The 26,118-nt window shown below is 39.2% G+C and overlaps 2 protein-coding genes and 1 long non-coding RNA gene across 3 annotated transcripts; 2 read left to right on the top strand and 1 right to left on the bottom strand.

The window, feature by feature from the left end:
• Positions 1-3,610: 3,610 nt before the first annotated feature.
• LOC311249504 (histone H4) lies at positions 3,611-4,435 on the bottom strand. Its single transcript, XM_084340571.1, has one exon. It carries the CDS (start codon positions 4,424-4,426, stop codon positions 4,115-4,117), a length of 312 nt encoding a protein of 103 aa, XP_084196697.1. The 5' UTR covers positions 4,427-4,435; the 3' UTR covers positions 3,611-4,114.
• Positions 4,436-7,111: 2,676 nt separating this feature from the next.
• Positions 7,112-10,151, top strand: LOC311249065 (uncharacterized protein). Its single transcript, XM_084339773.1, has 4 exons — positions 7,112-8,233; positions 8,451-8,578; positions 8,972-9,072; positions 9,922-10,151. Exons 1-4 carry the CDS (start codon positions 7,360-7,362, stop codon positions 10,064-10,066), a joined length of 1,248 nt encoding a protein of 415 aa, XP_084195899.1. The 5' UTR covers positions 7,112-7,359; the 3' UTR covers positions 10,067-10,151.
• Positions 10,152-24,264: 14,113 nt separating this feature from the next.
• LOC311266339 lies at positions 24,265-26,118 on the top strand. The gene is made up of 3 exons (XR_014623703.1): positions 24,265-24,402; positions 25,300-25,400; positions 25,901-26,118. It is a non-coding gene; the product is annotated as an uncharacterized lncRNA (long non-coding RNA).

Here is a 26,118-nt window from a genome sequence, read left to right on the forward strand (position 1 = left end):
AAGAAAAAGAAGAAGAAATGGTATAGGAGGTTCTTCCAGTTCATATGTCCATGCTTATTTACCGAGAAAGACAACTAAAAACTCTCCCTGAGCTACAACTGGTTTTCTCCGGGTGCTCCGGTTAGCCAACTTTAATTGAAAAAGAAATTCTTCAATTAAGAAAAAAAAGTTACATTAGTTCAGGCGTGTAAAACTGACCATTCACAAACATACAGGAACAAATGTGTGTACACACCCAGCCGTCCGAGGAGAGGGGATCTCTCTCTGAATTGCCTTTCCCGAGGTTTCTTCCTGTGTCTTTTCAATGTTGTTCTGAGGTTCATAGGGAGTTTTTCCTCGTCTTCTTAGAGAGCTTGGGCTGGGTACCTGTTCCTGATCTGGATCTGCAAGGCCCACTGTCACACTGGTTTTCTCCGGGTGCTCCGGTTAACCAACTTTAATTGAAGAAATAATTCTTCAATTAAAAAAAAAAAGTTACATTAGTTCAGGCGTGTAAAACTGACCAATCACAAATATAAAAGAACAAATGTGTGTACACACCCAGCCGTCCAAGGAGAGGGGATCTCTCTCTGAATTGCCTTTCCCGAGGTTTCTTCCTGTGTCCTTTCAAGGTTGTTCTGAGGTTCATGGGGAGTTTTTCCTCGTCTTCTTAGAGAGCTTGGGCTGGGTACCTGTTCCTGATCTGGATCTGCAAGGCCCACTGTCACACTGGTTTTCTCCGGGTGCTCCGGTTAACCAACTTTAATCGAATAAATAATTCTTCAATTAAAAAAAAAAATGTTGATTTAGTTCAGGCGTATAAAACTGACCCTGCTCCTCACAAATATACAAGAACAAATGCGTGTACACACCCAGCAGTCCGAGGAAAGCATGAAAATCAGATCAAATAAAACATTTGCCTTAAAATTAATTTTTCAAAATAATGTCACGTTTGTCATTCAGCTGTTCTTGAGAATTTAAAGTTTGTTGTAAAGCTTTAACCACACACAGGTAATTTCACTGCAGAACTCATGCTTTTACTTTGGATACTTCAAGTAACTTCAGCAGATTATACCTTTGCTTAATTAAGGTTATAAAATAGGTGTGGGCTTACTGAATACCAAACTTGAGACCTATTAATATTAGATGAATAAATCAGAAGGCACTGATTTCAATAATGTATCTGCACTCTCCACAGGTTGTCCGGTAAGAACAGGAATGATGTTGATGGGTTAATGAATCCAATTCACACACACTCTCATTTATTGCTGAACGCTTCTGTTGATACTGTCTGTGTGGTTACTACAATAAAGAAATAAACAGAAATGTGCATATTAATCATATGCAATAATTACAATACACAGAAACAGACTGGCATAAATTATACAATGCAATATTAAGGCTATGTAATGATAAACAGTAAAAAGATGAATAAATGAGAAGATTTGAGTGTTTAGAGATTTAAGGGACTGTCAACAAAAAGCAACCTCTTAGCTCAGCAAGGCCCATATCTATCCCTCTGGCATAGTGTGCACAGAGGGAGAGACAAATAAATGTGCGACGATCCCTTAATGGACGCATCTGTACGCTCACTACACTGTCGTGACATAACTAATAAACACCTGAAAACCATAGCGATACACCATTAATCAACATAACAATATTATCAGGGATTATATACATCAATTGGAATATCAAATCGGCAACAATTAACCAATGCACCAGACACAGTACAGTACGATAAACTAAATTGCCGAATAACACCCAGAATATAATTAAGAACAGTAACAGAATGATAAATTATTAGTCACACTCTCATGGACGCACAAGAAGGAGCAATCCACAATATGAAGAAGCGAGAGTCCAAAAACAGCTGCAGGTTGAAATAAAATCCAGAACTGCTGCGATGAATAAAACTCTCTTCATCGACTCGCGCCAGACGCGTCTCGCAGTGCAGCAGAGGTCTCTGATTGGTTCAGCGCATCTTGACATTAACTGTTCATGTGCGATGCATGCACGTTCATGTGAACACCATGCGCAAGGTAACAGGCTCCGGGACTGTGCATGTGAACTGTGATGCTATGTTAGAAATTGGCAATGAAGGGCTAACCTTCTGAAGAGTGTTACATAGTTGTATGTATTTGTACATAGATGAAGGCTCTGAGTACTCCCTCCACCACTCATTTAATAGTGACTATTGAAAAATGATCATCATAAAAATCAATCATTTCTTTCAGATTTCAACAGTATTTGTCCTTTGCCACTAAAATGTTGAGCTTTTAAGGCTTTCTTGTGTGTGCTGGTCATGTAACCATGGCAACTCCAGGAGCCACACCACCCCACAGCGATGAAACGATAAGATAGCTAACCACTTAGAGGACTCTGAATCACACAGCTTATAATACTAGTTATCAAATATCTTTAGATTTTAATCCATGTAGCTACATTTCTGTTGGTTCTAAAGCTCTGCATTCAGAGTCAAATGAGCAAAAATCATTTCTGTTGAATAAAATAAAATGACAACAACATGAACAATTGTGTGTGAGTGTATGTGTGCGCGCGCGTGCCTTGCTCTCTGACTGGCTGCAGCTGTGTCTCAGGTCTCTCAGGTGAGTGCAGGTGGAGCTTCCTGTCCTCTTCTCCTGGGAGTCTTGTGTGTCCGTCGCTGTCCGAGGTGCTGAACTGACACCAGCAGAGCTGCTACCTGCTGTCTCTGTCCAGGCTGATGAAGCTGTGCTGCTGCTGAGCTCCGAGGAGCAGCCACGAAGCTGCATCCTGACTGAGAGGCCCTTTATCTACAAGTCACAACCACAACCAATGACATGTTGCTACATTTAACGTCTGCTTACAATTCACACTTCTCTTCTTTCAGGTGTGAGTTTTTACCTGCTGTGTATCTTTAATCAAGCCGTAAACAGACGTTTATACGCCACATTAAACAACACTGCCTATCACTGTGACTCTAGGATCTTACTGGTCCATTATCTTGTTTGAACAGTCCTCAACATTCATGCCACTCATCTGTGAAAATTGTTTTCAGTATATGAAAAACTGTTTTGTTTTCCTGATTGCTGAAAGATGGTGTTTTGAAGTCAAGTGTTGTGTCTGTTAAAGATTCACCACAACAATTCAAATGGGCTAAAACATGTATTTGTCTCTCTTCATTGGCAACTGTACTTTTCTTCCCCAAAATAATCTCCCATTGATGCACCAGAAGAGACGTGACTTTGCCTGTATTTCCACCTCCAGAAACCCAGAGCCTCCGCCAACAAAGCATGTCTAGTGTGAAGGTGACTCTCAGGTTACCTAACCATGCCAACGATAGCTGGAAAAAGAAACTGTGTTTTTGCATTAGCATCTCTTCCAGGTGTCAGGGGCATTCAGTAATCCTGTGTTGGGGTCCAGGGACTTCCTCTCATTTCTTCCCTTTATAAAAGTCACCTGCTTTTGCCACTTTAAATAAAGGGAACTACTACCTGCTTCCCTAATATCTTGGGTTAGAGTGGGCTACAATACTGTGTGACTGGTCAGTTAGATTTCAGGCAGGTGAGAAGGAGGATGGAAACAAAGACGTCAGTGAAAACATCGATAATGTGACAATTTATGACAACTGCTGGGCAGAAGGGAGCACTGCGCCGAAATCAGACCACTGACATCCAACAGAAAGGTATCTGTCGGTCCGTCTGTGGTGTCCTACATTCATGTGGTATTGTACTTCAAATAACATTTCTTTTAAATGTTATGTGAAACATGACATGTTATAAACTTACCAATTATTAATGGTGGTTAAGTGTTTTTTTATGAGTTACTGGATGTTGTCATACTCAGATGATTCAGTTTTCATTCAGTCCACATACAGACTTCTGACAGCGAGATCCCACAAATAACGCTTTAACTGTGCCAAATTAGGCTTTGAGGAAGTCCTGCAGACATGAGTTCTCCATCACTCATACCAAATTGTGGACATAGACTGATCTAGACTACAGGACATCAGAGTAGGTGTCAGAAAAGTAAGTTAATGAGGCGTTTAAGTAGTGCGTTTTACATTAAATATAGAAGGAAATCAGCTTTTAACAGAGAAAGTGTGTGGCCCTTAAAAGGACCTTTGTTGTTGTAGTAGACTTGATGAATCGGTTTAACCTCCGAAGCCGTACAGGGTGCGTCCCTGCCTCTTCAGCGCATACACCACATCCATGGCGGTCACGGTCTTTCTCTTGGCGTGCTCGGTGTAGGTGACGGCATCACGGATCACGTTCTCCAGGAAAACCTTGAGCACACCGCGGGTCTCCTCGTAGATCAGACCGGAGATACGCTTGACTCCACCGCGGCGAGCCAGACGGCGGATAGCGGGCTTGGTGATTCCCTGGATGTTATCACGGAGAACTTTACGATGACGCTTGGCGCCTCCTTTACCGAGTCCTTTACCTCCCTTGCCTCTTCCGCTCATTGTCTCTGGTCAGAGAAAAGATACCGAATAATTTTCGACCCTGCGTCCCAGATATTTACATCTTATCTGCGGACGTAATTGAAAACAGAGGCGGGCCTATTCCTCTTCTGTGGTGTTTCATGAAGGTTGATGATTTGGTGCATGAGCGCCACCTACTGAACAACAGCATGAACGAGTGTGAGTGTATGTGTACTCGCGCGTGCTTTGCTCTGTGACAGGCTGCAGCTGTGTCTCAGCTCTCTCAGGTGAGTGCAGGTGGAGCTTCCTGCGTCGTGTCTGTTAAAGATTCACCACAACAATTCAAATGGGCTAAAACATGTATTTGTCTCTCTTCATTGGCAACTGTACTTTTCTTCCCCAAAATAATCTCCCATTGATGCACCAGAAGAGACGTGACTTCGCCTGTATTTCCACCTCCAGAAACCCAGAGCCTCCTCACATAAAGCATGTCTAGTGTGAAGGTGACTCTCAGGTTACCTAACCATGCCAACGATAGCTGGAAAAAGAAAGTGAAACTGTGTTTTTGCATTAGCATCTCTTCCAGGTGTCAGGGGTGTTGGAGCTGTTCATTGTTTTGTAATATAATTTCAATATGTATTTATTTTGTTAATGTTTTGATGAATACAAGTTAGTTAATTAGTTTGATTACAATATTAGTAGCATTGTTTTTGTGATTTTAAATATTTGATTAGGCTTTTGTTTTGAAGGCACTGGCACAGGTGCATCTATAGGCAGGTGGTGGGAGGCAGACACTGGGAAGGGTTATGGTTTTTTACCAGGGTGACAGGGATAGAGAGACGCAGACGTCATTGTCAATTGTTTGCCACTCAAAAGGAAAATAAACCGCAAAACCGTACCAAAATGACTGGAAAATTGTTTTGTCACAACCCTGCGTAAGATTCAGTCTTTAAGTGCCTCAGTGGCCATTTCATGTTGATTTTGTTGATAATGTTTTTTATTTGGACAAAGGGCATTATTATTTAGAACAAATCCACCACTACAAGGGGCATTCAGTAATCCTGTGTTGGGGTCCAGGGACTTCCTCTCATTTCTTCCCTTTATAAAAGTCACCTGCTTTTGCCACTTTAAATAAAGGGAACTACTACCTGCTTCTCTATTATCTTGGGCTACAGTGGGCTACAAAACTGTGTGACTGGTCCAAGCAGAACATTCGAGTGTGATTGAGTGAAGCGAGACAACAGTATGTCTGAGGATCTCTATGCCAAGCTTGATCTCGCCAAAAAAGTTAGATTTCAGGCAGGTGAGAAGGAGGATGGAAACAAAGACGTCAGTGAAAACATCGATAATGTGACAATTTATGACAACTGCTGGGCAGAAGGGAGCACTGCGCCGAAATCAGAGGGCAACACTACTGACGACCAACAGCCAGGTATCTATGTCTGTCTGTGTCTGTCTGCCTGTCTCATATGTCTGACATATGAGGGATACTGTATTTGTGATTACAGGGAAAATTTACATTTTATGTTGAGGCATTCTGTATTTCAGTTATGAGTTACTTTAATAACTGGACTTTGTCATAATTGTCATCTTTGCTCTTCATAAAGCAGAACTTAGCTAACATAGCAAGTTATTAATTGTGAAAGAGTAAGGTCACTAATAACTTTTCAACTAGAATTACTAATCCTAACTCTTTATTTTCTGACGCAAAGACTAATAGATAGATAAAATGCTGAGGTATCGAGGAGTAAAGGTAAGTGGAACATAAGGTGCAGTTTTATTGACGGTAATAATAATTTAAAGCGCAAAAATTATTTGTGTGTTTTGGAGTGTGCGTTATAAAGTCTGATGGCACCGGGTAGGAATGATTTCCTGTGCCGTTGCTTTAGGCAGCAGGGTTGAATGAGTCTGTGGCTGAAGCTGCTCTTAAGCTTGTCCAGAGTTTTGTGGAGGGGGTGAGAGACATTGTCCATGACAGCCAGCAGTTTTGCCAGCATCCTGTCCTCCGCCACCTCCTCCAGGGTGACAAGCTTAGAGCCAACAGACTCTGCCTTCTTTATTAGTTTGTTTAGTCTGTTGGCGTCCTTCGCTTTGATGCCCGCACCCCAGGACACCACAGCGAAAAAGATGGTGCTTGCAACAACAGCCTGATAGAACATCTGGAGCATCCGGTTGCAGACATTAAAGGACCTGAGCCTCCTCAGGAAGCAAAGCCGGCTCAGGCCCTTCTTGTAGACTGCCTCCGTGTTTGTAGACCACTCCAGTTTATTGTCCAGCACAACACCCAGGTATTTGTATGATTCCACAATGTCAACATCTGTCCCACCAGTGCAGACTGGAGAGGGCGGGGGCTTGTTCCTTCTGAAGTCCACCACGATGACTTTCGTCTTTGTCACGTTCAGCTGCAGGTGGTTCTCCCCCACCACTTAACAAAATTGTCGACCAGGTCCCTACACTCATCCTCCCTCCCGCCCTCTACACGCACCACAATGGCCGTGTCATCAGAGAATGTCTGCAGATGACACGAATCAGTGCGGTACTTACTTAAAAATAAATAAAATGTTAACTTGGCATTTACCAGGTTCACTGCCTTAGTTTAATGTGTTAGCATGCTAAGTTTTAGTAATTAACAGTAAACACAACGTCATTCCACAGATATTTATCAATAAAGCAACTGAAACTGAAACAAGCAACTGACCAACATTGCCATCCCCAAAGCAACAAGGGTTGATTTTATTTTATTTCACTCTGAGGAGCAAACCCATGACAAATACTGACCTCTACCTTCAGGTGCTGGAGATGTAAAGAGGAGTCCTTCAGGTGCTGGAGATGTAAAGAGGAGTCCTTCAGGTGCTGGAGATGTAAAGAGGAGTCCATTCAGAGCTGCTGCAGCGATTCTGGGTCTGCTGTGTCTTCTCCTCCTGACTGGACTCATCACTCTGGTTGTCATATGTGAGTACTTTGTTAGCATACTGATGAAACACCAAGTGATGCCAGTTAACAGTGTATGTTTGTTTGTTGTTTATGTGACAGACACCAAAGGACACATCAACGTGATTGAAGAGAGAGACCAGTTACAGACCAGTTACAACAACCTGACTAAGGAGAGAGACCAGTTACAGACCAGATGCATCAACGTGACTGAAGAAAGAGACCAGTTACAGATCAGTTACAACAACCTGACTGATGAAAGAGACCAGTTACAGACCAGTTACAACAACCTGACTGAAGAAAGAGACCAGTTACAGACCAGATACATCAACGTGATTGGAGAGAGAGACCAGTTACAGACCAGTTACAACAACCTGACTGAAGAGAGAGACCAGTTACAGACCAGATACATCAATGTGATTGGAGAGAGAGACCAGTTACAGACCAGTTACAACAACCTGACTGAAGAGAGAGACCAGTTACAGACCAGATACATCAACGTGATTGGAGAGAGAGACCAGTTACAGACCAGTTACAACAACCTGACTGAAGAGAGAGACCAGTTACAGACCAGATACATCAACGTGATTGGAGAGAGAGACCAGTTACAGACCAGTTACAACAACCTGACTGAAGAGAGAGACCAGTTACAGACCAGATACATCAATGTGATTGGAGAGAGAGACCAGTTACAGACCAGTTACAACAACCTGACTAAAGAGAGAGACCAGTTACAGACCAGATACATCAATGTGATTGGAGAGAGAGACCAGTTACAGACCAGTTACAACAACCTGACTAAAGAAAAAGACCAGTTACGGACCAGTTACAACAACCTGACTAAAGAACATGCGCAGCTGCAAAACAGATTTGATAACATGACCAAAGAGAGAGATGATCTTCACAGAATGTTTCGAGGTAATTATTTATTTCTTAAGTCCTAAAGAGACAAAACAGAATATTAATGAGGCCCGTACTGTTTTGTGTGGTCACAACATAAAACCATATAGTCGTTATGCTGTAGGGAGAGTTCTTTGTTTCTGTGTTTAGTGACACTGAGGATATCAGTTCCACATTTCATTTTTTAAAGTTCATTTGAAATACTGAGCTGTTTCTTTTTTCAATTTTGCAACAGAAGGATGGAAATATTTCAGCGGAAGCTTCTATTACATTTCTTCTGAGAGGAAGTCCTGGAAGAACAGCAGAGCTGACTGTCAGCAAAGAGGTGCAGACCTGGTGATCATCAACAACAAAGAAGAACAGGTGTTACATTACATTTATTTAGACAGTACATCTCATTGGTTTAATAAGAGTGACTGTCTCTGTTTACTGTCTAATAAAGACCATATTATTTCTAGTTTTTGCTAATTTCTTTTACAAAAAGTATGGCTTTTTATGTCTTTTGAAGCGCTGTGGGCTCGTGCTTGGGTGGCGTCGTTTGTTGGGTTTTGCATGGACTTGTGGGGTTCGTGCCAGCTTGGGTGGGTGCTGTTGGTGAAGCAGGGGGACATACCGGGTCCTGGGATGGTGTGTGTGTATGTGTTTGTGTGTGTGTGTGTGTGTGTGTGTGTGTGTGTGTGTGTGTGTGTGTGTGTGTGTGGAGGACAACATGTATTATAGTTATGTTGATGATATGATTGTGTCTCTTTCAACAAGAACTTCACAAAAACTTTCAAAGAGCACGTGTGGATTGGACTGACGGACTCAGAGAAGGAGGGGACATGGAAATGGGTGGATGGGACTCCACTGACCACAAGGTTCACACATTACTTAACTTTTCTATTATCATGCTGCACTGTCACCAGCCACTTCCCAATTGCGGTCAGTCACTCTTTGCAGCTGCATTATGGGAAGTATTATGATCTAGCATTTTTGAAGCTTGACCCAGAGTAGTGACTAAGATTTAAGATACTTCAGCCTGAGCCTCAACAATTTTGACACTTATATTTAATTGACATGCAGTCAATTGCTCACTCACTCATATCAGCATTATTTTGTGGACGCTGTATGAAGCCTCTGTGTGAAATATAGCGTGAGCAGTGCATCGCTGTTATCAGTGATGACAGGACAGTTGTGATCAAATGTGACAGCTCACGATGCTGCTAGAGCTGCAACAATTAGTATGAAGTGATTGTTAAGAATATTAACTGCCAGCTATTTTAATACTTGATTAATTTTTTCAGACATTTTTCAAGTAAAAATGTCAAACATTCGCTAATCCAGCTTTTCTGAGGTTAAATATATGACATTCACTGTCACCAGATATTGTTTTACAGCACCAGAATCTCAGACCATCAAATGTGCTGTTCACTCAATAAAGTTGGAAGAAAAGAGAAAGCTGCATCTGAACACACACGGCTCACGTAACTGGGATAAAACCGTAACATATGAATCAATATCATGTTTCATAAATCAATCTGTATCACTCGCAATAGAAACACGTTTTCTAAGGAATCATTTACCTTTTGAGTTTGAGTTTTGTAGTGTAAATGTAGTTTGGCCATGGCCTGAGTGTTGCTGTCTATGAAAAGCATCTTGTTTTACACTATATGCTTTAAAAAAAAATAAAAGTTAAAAAAAGTAAAATTTTTGTTCTGTACTTTCAGTTACTGGGCAAATAATGAGCCAAATGATGCAGCCAACAATGAAGATTGCGCAGAATTGAGGCACATTGTTCCTGAAAATAACTGGATTGATTCACAATGTGACAAAAAGCGTCTCTGGATCTGTGAAAAGACATCAACTTTATAAGTCAGCATCCAAACCCACAAGGCAATAATACATTTTTAAAAAACAAGGACTTACTCTTTGTTGCATTTCTCAATTTGAGCTAAAATTGCTAGGACAGCACTACTATAATGCTGAGCAAGCTACTGTATCAGGAAAGTGTCTACACTTACATGAACTGCATTATATATTTATGGTACATGTTGCGCAGTGTATATGAAGCAACCGTAAATATTATGTAAGAAGAGAAAACTTGGTGATAAGACGTGAAGTAAGGTCTTTTCAGAGACATTTTGTTAGTAGGACATATAGAGCGAGTCCTGAGTCATGAATATTTGTTCTCCTGGAAATTTCTGAGGAAAAACCTGCTTAATGTGTTTTTGTTATATTTATACATGAAATACAAGAGAATAAATATACTGCAGATCATTTTATTTTACTGCTTCTTACAAAATGTTTACTATTACTGTTGAGTATTGTCATATATCATTTAATTTTGATATACTTCTTGTTATATTTTATTCTGCTTCATTTTAAATCATATTATTTATTATTATTTTGTGACTGATTAACTGCTTTTAGATCCTTTCATTTCAATTATGCCAAATGTTTACACATTTGTTTCACAGATGTGTTCTGATTGTATTTTATATCGGAAATAAATACGCATCTGTAATGTTCTGCTAGATAAAATAAAATTAAAATTGTGCATTCCTACATAGTTATTCATTTTTTAATTCACTATGAAAGAATACAGCTTTTGCACACCTGAGGATCGACAGGTGCGCAGGAGAAGACCAGGGGCAGACAACATCAGGAACAAAACTCCCGCGCATGTTCCTAACTCACCATTAAGAAATATGTTTTGCAATTCTTCCTATGAATTTCAAACACTATTGCATTTGATCAAATCCACAATTGTTCCATATCCAATCATTTCAAAATCAATTTCCAGCATGTTAAAATTTGTTCTTGAAAGACAGAATCAGTTTTAATGCGCAGTGGAATTAACTTTGCCTCCTCTACATCCGATAGGAAAATAATCACTAAGTGTGTTTTGGTAAAGTTAAATGAAGCAGCAAGACTGAGCTAAATTTTGAAAAGATCCAAATCCCACCTCCTCCCTTCAAGCCTCACTCCAAAGCCTCTTCTCAAAAACACATGAACGTGCACCGTCAGACGTCTGCTGGCTAACTGACTGCCCCGTAATGTAGCTGTCACAGAGGTACCTCAGTCTGAAAAGGCATCCAGGCCCTAAAGTTACTGCTGTAATTCACATTAATTTCAGGTAATTTCTTTTTTTACATTTTTTTTTTTTTACATTTTCTCATTTATATATATTTTCCGGTCACCTAAGCAGCGTGGTCACATGGTGGACTAGACCTTTTTTAAATGTACCAAGGGTTTCCCAAAATAAACAGAAGAGGCAAAAACAAAAACAAGAATTAAAATTTAAAAAAGGGCCTGAGTGCTAAATGAAGACATTTTGGGGATTTTGTGTCAACAGTGTAGTAAAAAGCATGTTTTGTGTTTTGTTTTCCTGATTGCTGAAAGATGGTGTTTTGACGTCCAGTGTCGTGTCTGTTAAAGATTCACCACAACAATTCGAATGGGGTAAAACATGTATTTGTCTCTCTTCATTGGCAACTGTACTTTTCTTGCCCAAAATAATCTCCCATTGATGCACCAGAAGAGACGTGACTTCGCTTCTATTTCCACCTCCAGAAACCCAGAGCCTCTCACATAAAGCATGTCTAGTGTGAAGGTGACTCTCAGGTTACCTAACCATGCCAACGATAGCTGAAAAAAGAAACTGTGTTTTTGCATTAGCATCTCTTCCAGGTGTCAGGGGCATTCAGTAATCCTGTGTTGGGGTCCAGGGACTTCCTCTCATTTCTTCCCTTTATAAAAGTCACCTGCTTTTGCCACTTTAAATAAAGGGAACTACTACCTGCTTCTCTATTATCTTGGGTTACAGTTGGCTACAAAACTGTGTGACTGGTCCAAGCAGAACATCCGAGTTTGTTTGATTAAGTGAAGCGAGACAACAGTATGTCTGAGGATCTCTATGCCAAGCTTGATCTCACCAAAAAAGTTAGATTTCAGGCAGGTGAGAAGGAGGATGGAAACAAAGACGTCAGTGAAAACATCGATAATGTGACAATTTATGACAACTGCTGGGCAGAAGGGAGCACTGCGCCGAAATCAGAGGGCAACACTACTGACGACCAACAGCCTGGTATCTATGTCTGTCTGTGTCTGTCTGCCTGTCTCATATGTCTGACATATGAGGAATACTGTATTTGTGATTACAGGGAAAATTTACATTTTATGTTGAGGCATTCTGTATTTCAGTTATGAGTTACTTTAATAACTGGACTTTGTCATAATTGTCATCTTTGCTCTTCATAAAGCAGAACTTAGCTAACATAGCAAGTTATTAATTGTGAAAGAGTAAGGTCACTAATAACTTTTCAACTAGAATTACTAATCCTAACTCTATATTTTCTGACGCAAAGACTAATAGATAGATAAAATGCTGAGGTATCGAGGAGTAAAGGTAAGTGGAACATAAGGTGCAGTTTTATTGAAGGTAATAATAATTTAAAGCGCAAAAATTATTTGTGTGTTTTGGAGTGTGCGTTATAAAGTCTGATGGCACCGGGTAGGAATGATTTCCTGTGCCGTTGCTTTAGGCAGCGGGGTTGAATGAGTCTGTGGCTGAAGCTGCTCTTAAGCTTGTCCAGAGTTTTGTGGAGGGGGTGAGAGACATTGTCCATGACAGCCAGCAGTTTTGCCAGCATCCTGTCCTCCACCACCTCCTCCAGGGTGACAAGCTTAGAGCCAACAGACTCTGCCTTCTTTATTAGTTTGTTTAGTCTGTTGGCGTCCTTCGCTTTGATGCCCGCACCCCAGGACACCACAGCGAAGAAGATGGTGCTTGCAACAACAGCCTGATAGAACATCTGGAGCATCCGGTTGCAGACATTAAAGGACCTGAGCCTCCTCAGGAAGTAAAGCCGGCTCAGGCCCTTCTTGTAGACTGCCTCCGTGTTTGTAGACCACTCCAGTTTATTGTCCAGCACAACACCCAGGTATTTGTATGATTCCACAATGTCAACATCTGTCCCACCAGTGCAGACTGGAGAGGGCGGGGGCTTGTTCCTTCTGAAGTCCACCACGATGACTTTCGTCTTTGTCACGTTCAGCTGCAGGTGGTTCTCCCCCACCACTTAACAAAATTGTCGACCAGGTCCCTACACTCATCCTCCCTCCCGCCCTCTACACGCACCACAATGGCCGTGTCATCAGAGAATGTCTGCAGATGACACGAATCAGTGCGGTACTTACTTAAAAATAAATAAAATGTTAACTTGGCATTTACCAGGTTCACTGCCTTAGTTTAATGTGTTAGCATGCTAACTTTTAGTAATTAACATTAAACACAACGTCATTCCACAGATATTTATCAATTAAGCAACTGAAACTGAAACAAGCAACTGACCAACATTGCCATCCCCAAAGCAACAAGGGTTGATTTTATTTTATTTCACTCTGAGGAGCAAACCCATGACAAATACTGACCTCTACCTTCAGGTGCTGGAGATGTAAAGAGGAGTCCTTCAGGTGCTGGAGATGTAAAGAGGAGTCCTTCAGGTGCTGGAGATGTAAAGAGGAGTCCATTCAGAGCTGCTGCAGTGATTCTGGGTCTGCTGTGTCTTCTCCTCCTGACTGGACTCATCACTCTGGTTGTCATATGTGAGTACTTTGTTAGCATACTGATGAAACACCAAGTGATGCCAGTTAACAGTGTATGTTTGTTTGTTGTTTATGTGACAGACACCAAAGGACACATCAACGTGATTGAAGAGAGAGACCAGTTACAGACCAGTTACAACAACCTGACTAAGGAGAGAGACCAGTTACAGACCAGATACATCAACGTGACTGAAGAAAGAGACCAGTTACAGACCAGTAACAACAACCTGACTGAAGAAAGAGACCAGTTACAGACCAGATACATCAACGTGATTGGAGAGAGAGACCAGTTACAGACCAGTTACAACAACCTGACTGAAGAAAGAGACCAGTTACGGACTAGATACAACAACCTGACTAAAGAACAAGAGCAGCTGCAAAACAGATTTGATAACATGACCAAAGAGAGAGATGATCTTCACAGAATGTTTCGAGGTAATTATTTATTTCTTAAGTCCTAAAGAGACAAAACAGAATATTAATGAGGCCCGTACTGTTTTGTGTGGTCACAACATAAAACCATATAGTCGTTATGCTGTAGGGAGAGTTCTTTGTTTCTGTGTTTAGTGACACTGAGGATATCAGTTCCACATTTCATTTTTTAAAGTTCATTTGAAATACTGAGCTGTTTCTTTTTCAATTTTGCAACAGAAGGATGGAAATATTTCAGCGGAAGCTTCTATTACATTTCTTCTGAGAGGAAGTCCTGGAAGGACAGCAGAGCTGACTGTCAGCAAAGAGGTGCAGACCTGGTGATCATCAACAGCGAAGAAGAACAGGTGTTACATTACATTTATTTAGACAGTACATCTCATTGGTTTAATAAGAGTGACTGTCTCTGTTTACTGTCTAATAAAGACCATATTATTTCTAGTTTTTGCTAATTTCTTTTACAAAAAGTATGGCTTTTTATGTCTTTTGAAGCGCTGTGAGCTCGTGCTTGGGTGGCGTCGTTTGTTGGGTTTTGCATGGACTTGTGGGGTTAGTGCCAGCTTGGGTGGGTGCTGTTGGTGAAGCAGGGGGACATACCGGGTCCTGGGATGGTGTGTGTGTATGTGTTTGTGTGTGTGTGTGTGTGTGTGGAGGACAACATGTATTATAGTTATGTTGATGATATGATTGTGTCTCTTTCAACAAGAACTTCACAACAACTTTCAAAGAGCACGTGTGGATTGGACTGACGGACTCAGAGAAGGAGGGGACATGGAAATGGGTGGATGGGACTCCACTGACCACAAGGTTCACACATTACTTAACTTTTCTATTATCATGCTGCACTGTCACCAGCCACTTCCCAATTGCGGTCAATCACTCTTTGCAGCTGCATTATGGGAAGTATTATGATCTAGCATTTTTGAAGCTTGACCCAGAGTAGTGACTAAGATTTAAGATACTTCAGCCTGAGCCTCAACAATTTTGACACTTATATTTAATTGACATGCAGTCAATTGCTCACTCACTCATATCAGCATTATTTTGTGGACGCTGTATGAAGCCTCTGTGTGAAATAGAGCGTGAGCAGTGCATCGCTGTTATCAGTGATGACAGGACAGTTGTGATCAAATGTGACAGCTCACGATGCTGCTAGAGCTGCAACAATTAGTATGAAGTGATTGTTAAGAATATTAGCTGCCAGCTATTTTAATACTTGATTAATTTTTTCAGACATTTTTCAAGTAAAAATGTCAAACATTCGCTTAATCCAGCTTTTGTGAGGTTAAATATATGACATTCACTGTCACCAGATATTGTTTTACAGCACCAGAATCTCAGACCATCAAATGTGCTGTTCACTCAATAAAGTTGGAAGAAAAGAGAAAGCTGCATCTGAACACACACGGCTCACGTAACTGGGATAAAACCGTAACATATGAATCAATATCATGTTTCATAAATCAATCTGTATCACTCGCAATAGAAACACGTTTTCTAAGGAATCATTTACCTTTTGAGTTTGAGTTTTGTAGTGTAAATGTAGTTTGGCCATGGCCTGAGTGTTGCTGTCTATGAAAAGCATCTTGTTTTACACTATATGCTTTAAAAAAAAAAAAAGTTAAAAAAAAGTAAAATTTTTGTTCTGTACTTTCAGTTACTGGACAAATGATGAGCCAAATGCTGCAGCCCCCAATGAAGATTGCGCAGAATTAAGGAACCTTGGTTCTGAAAAGAACTGGATTGATTCACAATGTCACAGAAGGCGTCTCTGGATCTGTGAAAAGACATCAACTTTATAAGTCAGCATCCAAACCCACAAGGCAATAATACATTTTTAAAAAACAAGGACTTACTCTTTGTTGCATTTCTCAATTTGAGCTAAAATTGCTAGGACAGCACTACTATAATGCTGAGCAAGCTACTGTATCAGGAAAGTGTCTACACTTACATGAACTGCATTATATATTTATGGTACATGTTGCGCAGTGTATATGAAGCAACCGTAAATATTATGTAAGAAGAGAAAACTTGGTGATAAGACGTGAAGTAAGGTCTTTTCAGAGACATTTTGTTAGTAGGACATATAGAGCGAGTCCTGAGTCATGAATATTTGTTCTGGAAATTTCTGAGGAAAAACCTGCTTAATGTGTTTTTGTTATATTTATACATGAAGTACAAGAGAATAAATATACTGCAGATCATTTTATTTTACTGCTTCTTACAAAATGTTTACTATTACTGTTGAGTATTGTCATATATCATTTAATTTTGATATACTTCTTGTTATATTTTATTCTGCTTCATTTTAAATCATGTTATTTATTATTATTTTGTGACTGATTAACTGCTTTTAGATCCTTTCATTTCAATTATGCCAACTGTTTACACATTTGTTTCACAGATGTGTTCTGATTGTATTTTCTATCGGAAATAAAAACGCATCTGTAATGTTCTGCTAGATAAAATGAAATTAAAATTGTGCATTCCTACATAGTTATTCATTTTTTAATTCACTATGAAAGAATACAGCTTTTGCACACCTGAGGATCGACAGGTGCGCAGGAGAAGACCAGGGGCAGACAACATCAGGAACAAAACTCCCGCGCATGTTCCTAACTCACCATTAAGAAATATGTTTTGCAATTCTTCCTATGACTTTCAAACACTATTGCATGTGATCAAATCCACAATTGTTCCATATCCAATCATTTCAAAATCAATTTCCAGCATGTTAAAATTTGTTCTTGAAAGACAGAATCAGTTTTAATGCGCAGTGGAATTAACTTTGCCTCCTCTACATCCGATAGGAAAAACATCACTAAGTGTGTTTTGGTAAAGTTGAATGAAGCAGCAAGACTGAGCTAAATTTTGAAAAGATTCAAATCCCACCTCCTCCCTTCAAGCCTCACTCCAAAGCCTCTTCTCAAAAACACATGAACGTGCACCGTCAGACGTCTGCTGGCTAACTGACTGCCCCGTAATGTAGCTGTCACAGAGGTACCTCAGTCTGAAAAGGCATCCAGGCCCTGAAGTTACTGCTGTAATTCACATTAATTTCAGGTAATTTCTTTTTTTACATTTTTTTTTTACATTTTCTCATTTATATATATTTTCCGGTCACCTAAGCAGCGTGGTCACATGGTGGACTAGACCTTTTTTAAATGTACCAAGGGTTTCCCAAAATAAACAGAAGAGGCAAAAACAAAAACAAGAATTAAAATTTAAAAAAGGGCCTGAGTGCTAAATGAAGACATTTTGGGGATTTTGTGTCAACAGTGTAGTAAAAAGCCTGTTTTGTGTTTTGTTTTCCTGATTGCTGAAAGATGGTGTTTTGATGTCAAATGTCGTGTCTGTTAAAGATTCACCACAACAATTCAAATGGAGTAAAACATGTATTTGTCTCTCTTCATTGGCAACTGTACTTTTCTTCCCCAAAATAATCTCCCATTGATGCACCAGAAGAGACGTGACTTCGCTTCTATTTCCACCTCCAGAAACCCAGAGCCTCCTCACATAAAGCATGTCTAGTGTGAAGGTGACTCTCAGGTTACCTAACCATGCCAACGATAGCTGGAAAAAGAAACTGTGTTTTTGCATTAGCATCTCTTCCAGGTGTCAGGGGTGTTGGAGCTGTTCATTGTTTTGTAATATAATTTCAATATGTATTTATTTTGTTAATGTTTTGATGAATACAAGTTAGTTAATTAGTTTGATTACAATATTAGTAGCATTGTTTTTGTGATTTTAAATATTTGATTAGGCTTTTGTTTTGAAGGCACTGGCACAGGTGCATCTATAGGCAGGTGGTGGGAGGCAGACACTGGGAAGGGTTATGGTTTTTTACCAGGGTGACAGGGATAGAGAGACGCAGACGCCATTGTCAATTGTTTGCCACTCAAAAGGAAAATAAACCGCAAAACCGTACCAAAATGACTGGAAAATTGTTTTGTCACAACCCTGCGTAAGATTCAGTCTTTAAATGCCTCAGTGGCCATTTCATGTTGATTTTGTTGATAATGTTTTTTATTTGGACAAAGGGCATTATTATTTAGAACAAATCCACCACTACAAGGGGCATTCAGTAATCCTGTGTTGGGGTCCAGGGACTTCCTCTCATTTCTTCCCTTTATAAAAGTCACCTGCTCTTGCCACTTTAAATAAAGGGAACTATTACCTGCTTCTCTAATATCTTGGGCTACAGTGGGCTACAAAATTGTGTGACTGGTCCAAGCAGAACATCCGAGTTTGATTAAGTGAAGCGAGACAACAGTATGTCTGAGGATCTCTATGCCAAGCTTGATCTCACCAAAAAAGTTAGATTTCAGGCAGGTGAGAAGGAGGATGGAAACAAAGACGTCAGTGAAAACATCGATAATGTGACAATTTATGACAACTGCTGGGCAGAAGGGAGCACTGCGCCGAAATCAGAGGGCAACACTACTGACGACCAACAGCCAAGTATCTATGTCTGTCTGTGTCTGTCTGCCTGTCTCATATGTCTGACATATGAGGGATACTGTATTTGTGATTACAGGGAAAATTTACATTTTATGTTGAGGCATTCTGTATTTCAGTTATGAGTTACTTTAATAACTGGACTTTGTCATAATTGTCATCTTTGCTCTTCATAAAGCAGAACTTAGCTAACATAGCAAGTTATTAATTGTGAAAGAACAACCTGACTAAAGAAAGAGACCAGTTACATCAATGTGACTGAAGAACAAGCGCAGCTGCAAAACAGATTTGATAACATGACCAAAGAGAGAGATGATCTTCACAGAATGTTTCGAGGTATTTATTTATTTAATTAATTAAAGAGACAAAACAGAATATTAATGAGGCCCGTACTGTTTTGTGTGGTCACAACATAAAACCATATGGTCGTTATGCTGTAGGGAGAGTTCTTTGTTTCTGTGTTTAGTGACACTGAGGATATCAGTTCCACATTTCATTTTTTAAAGCATTTGAAATACTGAGCTGTTTCTTTTTTCAATTTTGCAACAGAAGAATAGAAATATTTTAGTGGGAGCCTCTATAGCGTTTCTTCTGAGATGAAGTCCTGGAAGGACAGCAGAGCTGACTGTCAGCAAAGAGGTGCAGACCTGGTGATCATCAACAGCAAAGAAGAACAGGTGTTACATTACATTTATTTAGACAGTACATCTCACTGGTTTAATAAGAGTGACTGCCTCTGTTTACTGTCTAATAAAGACCATGTTATTTCTAGTTTTTGCTAAATCTTCTTCAACATATTGTTGTTGATTATTTCATTCTTTCCAAACTGTGTTTTAAAACCTGCCTCCCCTCCCAGATTCATAATTTCAAGGACTTAAATTTGTGTTATTAATGTTTTGTGATGCTGTTAAATGATGGCATCAGAAGGGGTTAAACAAATTCATGTTATCAAGTTACTGTGATTGTGTATGATAGAAAAAAGTAGGCACATGGCCTTTTAAAAAGATGGAAGAAGAAAATGGGTTATTGTTGTAAAGCAGGTTCAGTCTTCCTGAAATGTGTTAAAAAGGGAAGAGACGTCCACAATGATTTCTGCAAAGCTTCAGAAACAATACAAGCAGGATAATAGGGACATGAGTCACTGAACCTCATGAATACTGTGGTAGAGGAAGTTCAGTTCTGTTGTTTACTCTTCTACCTGCATCTTTCTCAGGGCAGCCATTTTGTCTCCCAAAACGTCACCCCGTTCCAAAAGAAAAATGACAGTTGCAGCGAACTGGCGGAGGGCATACTGTACCTTCGTTGTATAGTCGCAGAACTGTTTAGGAAAACTTTGCAGTTTGGATTAAAATAACTTATGTAACTTCAGTAGCATGAGTACAATAAGTATCTTACATTACATTCTGTATGTGATGTAAATTAACCACGTTAGCGAGCTCTTGGTCATGAGCCTTTGAGACAACAGAGGATTTTATTTTTTCAAATAACACATTTACAGGTAGATTTGTCCTTTTACCTAAGAACAAAACAAGTAGAGAATAAATGTGTTCTAATGGTATAATAGCGATAGTCTAATAGTGAATATAGAAATGAAAAATTACACAATGATTGTAGAAATTACTCAAGGCATTAAATCATGAGATCAAATCATGTGTGAAAAACAATATTTTCTCTTTATCTATCAAATTCATTCACGAGGGCTACGTTAATCAAAGTAGAGGCTAATTGTGTGCAGGACAGAAAAACCATGTGGTTGTCAGCTGAAATGGGGACAATAATGATAATACAAACAGATGCTTACTCGTCTCTCGGGGGGCCACCAGACAAATTCCTTGCAGTAGCTTTAAGTATGACTGAACTTTTTGGAAGGACAGTGAAAAAAGGAAAAATAACTGAATTGTGAGTAACCTGAATGTCTCTTTGAACTCCAGGTATTTCTCAGCTCATTAAACCTGCGCGTCTGGATTGATCTGACTGATGAAGACACCGAAGGTACCTGGAAATGGGTAAAGGGAATGACAGTTTAAAAAGAGTAAGACATTTTCCATTTTGTTATCTTCTGAATTAATTAACCCTTTATAGTTACATGGACTCCTTGACGCATTCATTCCAATGGGTTGTTTCATAATGGTACAAAGTTTCCTGCAGGCAACATTCAGACATGCAATCTCAAGAAAATAGTTATTTTTATAAATAGTTATAAAGAAGTGGTGTACATCAAGTTCTGCCCACCAGTTTTGTGATATTGATCCTCCATGATCTGACTCCCCAGATGAAACCCATAATATTTCTGTGTTGGTTTATATTCAACAAGTGCAACTCGCAGATGTCAGCAGTATTGATTTCAAATATTGCGATATTGGTTAAAACTTTTTTTTATCTTTAGGTACTGGGAAGGTAACCAGCCGGATAATACAGGGGAAGGTGAAAACTGTGCTGAGATTTACAATGGATATGGTCTGCAGTTTTCAATCAAACTTCATCTGTGAGAAAATGCTTCAATAAAATCTCATTATTATTGGATGCTCATCGACTGAATCCACATATGTTTTGCTTACACACATGTAAAACAACAATAACATACTGTACGTTCTCCTCCGGTGGAAGCAATGAAGTGCATCTGCTTTTTATGTATGAATAAACTGCTGAGCTGACATGTTTCATTAATACTATATTCATCAGTTATTTGTTGTGTACTAACAAAAAACAAATCACTAAATAAATACATTTGTCTCAAGTGACCTGATTAAGTCATTTAGTACACAACATGCATTGTTTTTTTTCATTTAAGACATATTGTCATAATTTAGCACAGACAGGTTAAATGCATGAATGTTAACATTTTATTCAAAGTACAGTTATTAAAATCAAAATAAATCAAACTGAGTAAAACTTTATGGTAACACTTTCCCAAACCCCACAAATTGTGATGCCACCAAATATCGATGCATTATTATTAGCTTAGCTGCGGTTTAGGACAGATTTAAAGTTGTGTTGCATGGATCAAAGTTCATCGCTGTGTTATCACAAGCAACATATGTGCTCTACGATTAACCAAGTTGCAAAGATCCCCTTAAAATCCTGTGAGATCCCTGCATCTATGGGTTAACGTAAACCTGCTGCAGACATGGTTTAACTGAGGTGTAAGGTCTTACAGTTCAGTATTAGAAGCCAGATCTATTCTCCGGAAAAGTTCATGTGAAGGACTGGCAAATCACCTGCATGCAAAATTGGACTTTGACGTATACACAGCCTGCAATATCCAAGTGTAACTTTGTGTTTTTGAAAGCAGATTTAAGAGATTACATTTATATTCAACAGACATTAAAGGCTCAACAACTTTTTAAAAAGACACAAAATTATACAGAGAGCTGGTTACACAGTTCGTTTTATTACCTTAGAGATAAATGCAAATACAGAGTGCTTTACAATTAACTGGTGAATTGTCAGAAGCTTTAGGTCTTAAGCTTAGTATCAACAAAAGTACATTTTTAGGTTTGTGTCAGACTGAAGATGAACTGATATTTATTATCCATGCAAAACAATGCGCAAAAATCTTCTCACTTCAAGTCACTTCTTAAAACGTGGCTTCAGAGGAGTCTTTCCATTTTCAGAAGAGTGTCAAGTCATTTTTGACAAAAAATTGGGTTTTTTTGCCTAAATTAGCTCTTCATGATGCTGGCCACCTCTGGTAAAATCACCTACATCCTCAGTTGAACAGATCATGCGATCCTACCTCTGTAGTATAATGGCCTATGTCAAAGGCCGTTTTATTTTGCCCAAGTCTCAAGACAGAAAGCTTTAGCTTTTCAAGACATATATTTACCCCAAGGGACTATGTAAATAGTCATCTATTGTCATAACCTATTTGTGTGAAATGATTAATAAATATCATACACTATATTTGGTTCAGTTTTTTGAAAAACTTGAAATTATGACATAGGCCATTATTTTAAGAGGGTGATGTTATTTTACTCTGTCAGTTTTATTTAGTTATTTATTTTATATTTTCAGTAATTCTGTGCTAATTACTTCCTCTATTTACTTCCCTATGACCTTGAGCTAGGGTATGGAGACTTAATGCTAAACTAATAAGTGACTGGTCCAAGCAGAGCAGAGTACATCTGAGTTGAATTAGGTGAAGTGAGAAAAACAGCATGTCTGAGGATATCTATGAAGAGCCGGACCCCACCAAAATAGCTAGATTTCAGGCAGGTGACTCAGAGTACATGAATGTTGGTTACAATGGGATGATTTATGAGAACTGGAGTGCTGCGCCGAAATCAGAGGACAACATTACCTACGACCAACAGAAAAGTAAGTAAACTATCTGTCTGTCTGTCTCTCTGTGTTACCCATATGTATGACATACATGTGATATTGTGTTATGTTTACTTATTTGTTTATATTGTTGGGGCATTTTGTTTTTGTAGTTATGAGTTGCTATAAAACTGGTCCTCACATTCCTTTGCAAATGTACGGTCACAGACTGCCTGTGTGTACATAAACAATTACAAAGCAGACATTTGCTGACATAGCTGGTTATTAATTGCAAAAAAAAAAAGTGAGGTAACTAATTACTCTAGTTACACTGTTGATGTGTGCCCACAGTCACTTCAGTCAGTGTCAGCTCAGGAAAGAGGAATCTTCTCAGAGGTGCTGCCGTGTTTCTGGGGCTGCTGTGTCTCGTCCTCCTGGCTGTAGTCGCTGCACTGGTGGTCCTATGTAAGTTTTCTAAAGTCATCAAACCAGTGTTTATGATACATTACTCATATATGATGTAAGTAATCTTTGAGACTTTCACATGTTGAACCTTTGCTCTGGCAGGGATTCAAGACATTGCCAAACTGACCAGTGAGAGAGACGAACTCCAGACAAGTTACAGTGAAATGGAAAGCCTCAGTCAGAACCTTGCCCAAAACATAAGCCAGCTGGAGAAAGAGAATGACAGTTTGAAGGCCATGACCAACAACCTCACCAGTCAAATAGATGAATTACAACAACAGATTGGTGAGTGAAAGTAATTAAATGTACAGGATCCACATTTTGGATATTAAACTTATTGTTTTTCTTTCTAAATATTTGGCGAGAAGTTCAATGCCACTCTCATGTATGTACGTTAATATATAATTCAGCATAAAGACTGGAAACAAATGAAATTGCTTTTGTTTCACTTGTTCAAAATATGACTGTTTAATAAAAGGCTGTAACTATGAGAAGTTGACACTGAGACTTTGGACAAACTAACCGGCTGCTGAAGGTTGCTTCATATAGAGTGGTTTCTATCTTGCCACCTAACTTTAAATTAAACTTGATTAGCACATTTTCCAAAATGTCAATCTGTTCCTTAACGAGGTTATTTTATATTAAGCCCCTGTTTAGATGCTGAGCGCTTTTTAGTTCATTCAGACAGAAGATCAGATGGGTCACATACAGTGAAGAATATTAAAGCTGACAGTGTTATTTCTGCTTGATGCTCTGTATTCTGTGTTTTGTCTTTCATCTTGTCATTATGTTACATCCAGTAATGTGACTGAAGGTGTATCATTGTGTGTCATTGAACAGAGAAACCATGCTGTCCTGACAAATGGAAAAGATTTGGTAACAGTTGTTATTTCATTTCCACCTCAAAGAAAAACTGGACTGACAGCAAAAATTATTGTGAAAAACATGATGCACAGCTGGTGATCATATCCAGCACTAAGGAACAGGTGAGGGGACAGAAAATAAATCTTCTTCAACATATTGCTGTTGACTATTTCATTCTCTCCAAACTGTGTTTTAAAACCTGCCTCCCCTCCCAGATTCATAGTTTTAATATAAGGACTTAAATTTGTCTTTTTAATGTTTTGTGATGCTGTTAAATGATGGCATCAGAAGGGGTTAAACAAATTTATGTTACCGAGTTACTGTGATTGTGTGTGATAGAAAAAAGTAGGCACATGGCCTTTCAAAAAGATGGAAGAAGAAAATGGGTTATTGTGGTAAAGCAGGTTCAGTCTTCCTGAAATGTGTTAAAAAGGGAAGTGAAGACCACAATGATTTCTGCAAAGCTTCAGAATTAACACAATACAAGCAGGGTAACAGGGACATGAGTCACTGAACGTCATGAATACTGTGGTAGAGGAAGTTCAGTTCTGTTGTTTACTCTTCTACCTGTACCAGCGGAGGGCATACCGTATGTTTGTCGTAGTCGCAGAACTACTTAGTTAGGTTTAGGAAAACTTTGCAGTTTGGGTTAAAATAACTTATGTAATGTCAGTAGCATAAGTAAAATAAGTATCTTATTGTAAATTAACCACGTTAGCGAGCTCTTGATCATGAGCCTTTAAGACAACAGAGGATTTTTTTCTTTGAAATTACACATTTACAGGTACATTCGTCCTTTTACCTAAGAATAAAACAAGAAGAGAACTGAAAAACCATGTGGTTGTCAGCTGAAATGGGGACAGTAATGATAATACAAACAGATGCTTACTCGTCTCTTCAGGAGGCCACCAGACAAATTCCTTGCAGTAGCTTTAAGTATGACTGAACTTTTTGGAAGGACAGTGAAAAATGAAAAATAACTGAATTGTGAGTAACCTGAATGTCTCTTTGAACTCCAGGAATTTCTCAGCTCATTTAACCTGCGCGTCTGGATTGGTCTGACTGATGAAGACACCGAAGGTATCTGGAAATGGGTAAATGGAATGAAAGTAGAAAAAACGTAAGACATTTTCCATTTTGTTATCTTTTGACTGTCTGCATTCAGAACGGCTCTGACTTAATTAACCCTCTATGGTACGACATTTTTGGCCTTCACAATTGCTTGAGTGTGACACTCACACGATACATCCCCAATTATGATGCAATGCTTAAAACAAGAGGCAGGACCATAAGGAACCAAAAGCAGTGTTTGAATTTGCCACAGGACTCTGACGAGGCCAGGCTGAATCCGTTTTTTTTGCAGACTTTCTCACAAGGATCAGCTCAGCCATTTCTCTCCACTAAGAAGATGAAATTGTATATAGTGATCTTGAGCCTCCATGATCTGACTCCTAAATGAAACCCACGATATTTCCATTTATTTTCTATTCAGTATTATTCGTGTGGGGTCTCATAATAACATGCACTGGAAGTACAACGTACAGATGTCAGCTGTATTGATTTCTAATATTGTAAAATTTGGTTTAAATCTTTGGCTGAACACTTTTTGTTCATCTCTAGGTACTGGGAAGCTCACCAGCCAGATAATTCAGGATGTAATGGGGCAAGTGAAAACTGTGCTGAGATTAACAACAGATATCTCTCTTTAAACAGCTGGGATGATATGTGCTGCAGTTTTACATCAAACTTCATCTGTGAGAAAATACCTCAGTAAAATTCAATGATTATGGTACATTGTTGGACTCAGTCCTCATCTGTTTTGCTCTCACACATGTAAA

Source organism: Pagrus pagrus, assembly GCF_965226575.1.
Source record: "Pagrus pagrus genome assembly, chromosome: 2".
Classification (NCBI taxonomy): Eukaryota; Metazoa; Chordata; class Actinopteri; order Spariformes; family Sparidae; genus Pagrus; species Pagrus pagrus.